The sequence below is a fragment of the Embiotoca jacksoni genome, unplaced genomic scaffold (assembly GCF_022577435.1).
Source record: "Embiotoca jacksoni isolate LCO1_2020_lvr unplaced genomic scaffold, fEmbJac1.0.p SCAF_46, whole genome shotgun sequence".
NCBI classification, from domain to species: Eukaryota; Metazoa; Chordata; class Actinopteri; family Embiotocidae; genus Embiotoca; species Embiotoca jacksoni.
The window spans coordinates 1,786,335-1,792,778 of NW_027185399.1; the positions used below are offsets into that span (position 1 = coordinate 1,786,335).

Below are 6,444 nucleotides of genomic sequence, written 5' to 3' on the forward strand. Positions count from 1 at the left end.
ACAACATCAGCCAGTCCGGAAACGGCCTGCCTTCAAAATAAAAGCACAAATCTTAGAATTGTTGGGAGTAGAGCTCTACAACTAATAACACTGGGAAGCAACACTTAAACTCTTATTTTCCCTGACAAACTAAAACAAATGGATCTTATAGTACTTTTTGCTCTTAATTTGAATCTGTTTTAGCCGTTAAACATGTTTTTAGGTGTAAATCACCAAATACAAAAGGCTTTTGTTGCAAGTTAAATATTCACAAACTTACTTCTAATAAAAAAGTGTATGAACTAAAATATAATATCAGTCTCCACTTTTGCCTCATTGTAAAATGCTAAAAGTAGCATTCATTGTCAACATACTTTTAGAAGGATCAGTCAAATACATGGTCAGATTCATTATCTCATAATTTTGTTTGGTTATTTTAGTTATTTTTACAGACAGTGTTTGGTTGTTCGTACAAACAAAACAAACAAACCCCCCCCCCAAAAAAGACATAAAATAAAATAATAGTTATGAAAACAAATATCAATGTTGAAGAAAAAAAAATCTTCTATTACCTATAACATCTGCTTTAATACATTTTATGTGTAAATGTATTGAAAGAGGTCATTTTCTCTACAAACTGAGACAAAGCGTGCTTTTATTTTGAAGGTATCACCGGAAACAGGCTGCCTCGGATTACCTCGAACTTGACTCAGAACAAAGGAGGATTCAGAAATTACCGCGGCTCAGCTTGTTGTTCAGTTCAGTCTTCGGGCTGAAGTTTGTCTTTTACGTTTTTCTGGAACAGAAACTTTTATTTTTCTTCACCGCAAGAGCGACAGCAGCTGGAAACAGCTGGAAACATCTGGCTCGGAGTTTGTTTGTATCTCTTTTCTTCGGCTGGTTGCGGCTCCTGTTTGCGGGGTCGTTGGGAGGAGCTGCAGTCCGATGCAGGCAGGTGATGGATGTCAGCGGGGCTCGAGGTGAGAACAAGCTGCACCGGAAGAGGTTTGTTTCCCGAAAAATAAAATGCATTAAAAGTTGAAAAAGAAGGGCCGTAAGAGACAGACAGGAAGTGAACTCTTCTTCTGTTTTCATCATCAGCTCGTGTGCAGGATTTAAAGTCGAGACAAAAAGTGAGAGTCTGCAGAGGGAACAGAAAGAAAAGAGTTGTTTTTTATTATTGCGGCTCTGTGAGTCACATGTTCGTCTCAGAGTCTCTGCAAACACACACATGGAGGAACTTCTGTCTTTGTGAGGTCCCTCATGGACATAATGTCCCCCTCACCCTGATCCACAACCTGGACCTGAACCTTAAAACCAGGTCGAAACAGCTTTAGAGTCCCACAAATGAGGACCTCACGGTCCACAAATGTCCTCCTAAACCAGTAAAACTCCACCTGGTCCTCATAAATACAAAAACACACACACATTGAGGAACTTCTGTCTTTATGAGGACCCTGTATGAGGTGGAAATGATGTCTATTTATTGTTGCCTTGTTGTTTACACATCTGGGGAACTTTAAACGTCCAATACTGTCATTTTTACATCACTTATTTTATCTGACAGCTTCAGTTTCTTCACAAGATTAGGATTGTTTTGCTTTGAAAACTCCGACCAGCGTGATGTTGTCACCCAAAAGCTGGTGTAACTCCACCAACCAGTCCAGTCGCAGTTTACAGACTCATCTTATGTGCAGCACCAAATATGGTCACCGGTCGCACTTCCTGTTCCTCCTGTTACACGAGATGATGGACACCGTGAAGTTGACCTTTGACCCTTTTTGTATATAAAGTGTAAAATCACTGAATTAATTTGATCCCGATTGACATTTGTGTGAATATCTTTTGTCGTAATTAGCCAGTGAATTCTCAGGTTTTTGGTGGTTATGGTGACCTTTGACCTTTTGGCCACCAAAATCCAATCAGCTGGTGCTCGGGTCCGAGTGGACGTTCGTGCCAATGTGTCACTTTGTCTTTCGGTTTTTCAGACTTCACTTTTCCTTCCTTTAAGTTTCTTCTGAAATCTGAATCTTTTAAGAAAACAAAAACAGATTTCAGTTCAATAATAATTTCACTTCAGATTTCAACAGAAGGAATTAACGCATTTCTTAGGGACTATTTTTCTGCGGCAGATTCGTAAACATTCGGTGGTGATTTAATGTGGTGGTGAGCGTTTTTTTGGACATTCGTGACTTGTCAGAAGGATGGACTCGTTTATTTGTTGGTCTTTTTTTAGATGTGATTTTGTTGTTTTGTTTTTATGTTAAACAGCCGGTTCGTTTCACTGCAGCTGAAAACTGGATGTTCGCTGAGAACAAGAGGAATATTAAAAACAGATGAAGATTCAAGAGGAGAGACTGAAGGAGCCAAACACACCTCTGTAACTGTGTGTGTGTGTGTGTGTGTGTGTGTGTGTGTGTGTGTGTGAGTGTGTGTGTGTGAGTGTGTGTGTGTGTGTGTGTGTGTGAGAGAGGGCATACAGGGTGGAATCATTTGTGCTTTTGGAAAAAGAAAAGCAACTCCCAGGAATGAATGAGTCACACACACACACACACACACACACACACACACACACACACACACACACACACACACACACACACACACACACACACACACTCACACACACACACACACACACACACACACACACACACACACACACAACAGATTATGGAGTTTTGATTGTAGTTGTAAATTATCCGGCAGCGCAGCGCAGCGACCCCTAAACCAGAACACTGTCTCCCATCATGCACTGGGGCCGAGCAGAAAGGAGCCGGCAGCGGCGTTGTCCAGCTGTTCCAGCTGTTCCTGATGTTCCTGATGTTCCTGCTGTTCCTGCTGTTCCTGATGTTCCAGCTGTTCCTGATGTTCCTGCTGTTCCAGCTGTTCCTGATGTTCCTGCTGTTCCTGCTGTTCCTGATGTTCCAGCTGTTCCTGATGTTCCTGCTGTTCCAGCTGTTCCTGATGTTCCAGCTGTTCCTGATGTTCCTGCTGTTCCAGCTGTTCCTGATGTTCCTGCTGTTCCTGCTGTTCCAGCTGTTCCTGATGTTCCTGCTGTTCCTGATGTTCCTGATGTTCCAGCTGTTCCTGATGTTCCAGCTGTTCCTGATATTCCTGATGTTCCAGCTGTTCCAGCTGTTCCTGATATTCCTGATGTTCCAGCTGTTCCTGATGTTCCAGCTGTTCCTGATGTTCCTGATGTTCCAGCTGTTCCTGATGTTCCAGCTGTTCCTGATGTTCCTGATGTTCCAGCTGTTCCTGATGTTCCTGATGTTCCTGATGTTCCAGCTGTTCCTGATGTTCCTGATGTTCCAGCTGTTCCAGCTGTTCCAGCTGTTCCTGATGTTCCTGATGTTCCAGCTGTTCCAGCTGTTCCTGATGTTCCTGATGTTCCTGCCCGTCCAGCACGGGTGGAAGCGCAGATGTTTTCCTTTTGGTGTTGGCTTGGCCACTTCATCTTGTCTCCAAACAAACCCACCGAATCTGGTGAAGAACTGCGTGAACGTTTTGAAGACCAAAATCACAAATAACACAAAGTCAACAAAAAAGTAATTAGTGGTTCTCGACAGCGTGAAGTCCCGACAGAGAACCTTCGACGTAACGTAGAGGAACCCAAACATTTTAATTTTCCCACGTCAGCAACAGGTGAAAGAAAAAACTCATTTTTAACAGGAAGGAAAAACTTTGGTTTGGTTTGCGGTTGTTCTTAAAATAGCGGTCGACTTCGACTCCCAGAATGCACTGCTCTAAAGAATCATCCAACCAGAGGGCTTCAGACGGACCTGTGACGGAGGAGGGGGTGTGATGATGATGTCATGATGATGTCATGCTGTTTGTCTCTGTGACTTTATTTATCTGCCCTCAGATTAGACGTCATACACAACTGAATATTATACGAACTGTAATAATTGTATAAAAGTGGGTATTTTTTACGGGACACTGAATATATATATATATATATATATATATATATATATATATATATATCAACCAGGGCCTCCTGGTTGGGAGCCACGACCTTTGACCCCGTTCAGAGTTTGGTGTTATGTGCAGAAGAAACCACCGGGTGGCGCTCTGCTCAAACTCAGACCTGAACCACACTGACTTGATGAGGGTGTTGAGTGGAGGAAGCAGAGGAGGACTGTGGGCGTTCTCCTGCCCCGAGTTCAGCCTCTCAGGCTGAACACCTTAAAGGACCAGTTCAACATATATTTTATTTACGTTTTCTTCCAGAAGTTTGTTTCCTTCCAGCCCAACGGTGAACGTACATGATATTAATCTGTCTGGAAATGTGTCGGTAGTTTGTTTATGAAATAAACAAGTTATTTGTTCCATCAGGAATCTGATCTGAGGTCTTGATCTTGGCGTCTGGCTCATCAGGAGGAGTTATGAATTCATCTTCTCTCCTTCCTTCAGGTCGAAGCTGCAGAGGAAGACGTCCTCCTTCTCCCTCCTGTCTCCTGACGGCTGGTCTCTCCGAGGGGTAAGAACAGATTCACAACAACAACAACAACAACGGTGCTGTGATGTGACTCCATCTTTAAATAAAAACAGGACGGGACAAAAAATAATAAACCTAAAATGTTCCTTCATGTTCCTCCATGTTCCTCCTTGTTCCTCCTTGTTCCTTCATGTTCCTCCTTGTTCCTCCTTGTTCCTCCATGTTCCTCCTTGTTCCTCCATTTTCGTCCATGTTCCTCCTTGTTCCTCCATTTTTGTCCATGTTCCTCCTTGTTCCTCCATGTTCCTCCTTGTTCCTTCATGTTTCCTCCTTGTTCCTCCATGTTCCTCCTTGTTCTTCCATGTTCCTCCATGTTTCTCCTTGTTCCTCCATGTTCCTCCATGTTCCTCCACGTTCCTCCACGTTCCTCCTTGTTCCTCCTGGTTCCTCCATGTTCCTCCATGTTCCTCTTTGTTCCTCCTTGTTCCTCCATGTTCCTCCTTGTTCCTCCATGTTCCTCCACGTTCCTCCTGGTTCCTCCTTGTTCCTCCATGTTCCTCCTTGTTCCTCCTGGTTCCTCCTTGTTCCTCCATGTTCCTCCTTGTTCCTCCTGGTTCCTCCTTGTTCCTCCTTTTTCCTCCTTGTTCCTCCTTGTTCTTCCTTGTTCCTCCTTGTTCCTCCTTGTTCCTCCATGTTCCTCCTTATTCCTCCTGGTTCCTCCTTGTTCCTCCTTGTTCCTCCATGTTCCTCAATGCTCAAAAGCTACAACTAATCTTATCACTTAATCTCAAATATTATTTTGATTAATTATTTGATACAAATTATTTTCTCAAAGTTAAAGCTGACGTGTTTTTTTGCTGGAAAAATTAAATAAACAATTGAGTATCAACATTCTGCAGATATGTTTTCTGTCGGTTGACTAATAAATTAATTTGGTAATAATTTGAGCTCTACTTCCATTCACTTATATTTTTCAAAATAAAGTACCCCCAAAAAATACGACCTCGGATAGGTATACTTTTTCTTTACGTTACTTTTATATATCGAACTTGTAGTCAGCGTTCGTAGCGCCGGTATCACCGCATCTCCTGCAACTCCTAATTATAGACTGCTGGTTTCCCCCCGACGACCGTCGCTTCCTGTTTGTCCAATGGGAACTGAGTGGATGTTGTACACACACACACACACACACACACACACACACACACACACACACACACACACATTGTGAAGGGTTCCTGTTTCTGAGGGTCTGCAGATCCACTCAGGACGGTGACTGAGGAGGTCAGAGGAGGAGAGAGAAGAAAAGGAGGGACAAACTGGAGGAGAAACTGGTGGAGAGCAGACTGAGAAGTTTAGAGGAGATCAGAGGAGGTTGAATGCGATGTGACTGTGGAGGAGAGAGGAGTAAAAGGAGGAGAGAAAAAGGAGAGCTGATGTGACTTTGGGGTGAAACGAAAGTGACCTGGAGGAAGAGGAGGAGGAGAAGAAGAAAGAAGAAGAAGAACAAGAAGAAGAAGAAGAAGAGGGGGGAGGAGGAGCAGCAGAAGAAGAAAGACAAAGAAGAGGAGGAGGAGAAGAAAGAGGCGGAGTAAGAGAGGAGGAGGAGGAGCAGGAGAAGCAGAGAGAGATAACTATCACCTGAAGTGTGTTTGAGGAGCAGGTCGGATCCTGACGATGGGCTGCTGTCTGTTTGTTTACTATCGGGTGAGTTTCATCTCCAATATTTCCCAGAATGCATTTCAAAGACGATCAGAATCACATCTGTTTGGATAAAAAGACAAACTCTTCGTCTGTCGTCCTGTCGGTCCGACGTTTGCTGCTTTAACGTACTTTTGCTCGACTATTTCCATTTTCTTTCACTTTCTACTTTTCAGAAAGAAAATATTTGTAAATTTTTGTATGTTTTTTAAGTTTAATAAGAAAAACAAGCTGCTGGGTTTGGATATATCATAATAATAATAATAATAATAATAATAATAATAGCAGCAGCTGACGGCAGCAACAAACAAATGGCTGTC

At 42.9% G+C, this 6,444-nt stretch overlaps 1 protein-coding gene across 1 annotated transcript in view; it reads left to right on the forward strand.

Moving 5' to 3' along the window:
* The first annotated feature begins 857 nt into the window (after nt 1-857).
* Nucleotides 858-6,444, forward strand: part of arhgef3 (Rho guanine nucleotide exchange factor (GEF) 3) — an 18,873-nt gene continuing 13,286 nt past the window's right edge. The window contains 2 exon segments of the mRNA XM_069169632.1: nt 858-959; nt 4,399-4,465. Of these exon segments, the coding sequence (XP_069025733.1) occupies nt 925-959; nt 4,399-4,465 (102 nt within the window). The 5' untranslated portion in view covers nt 858-924.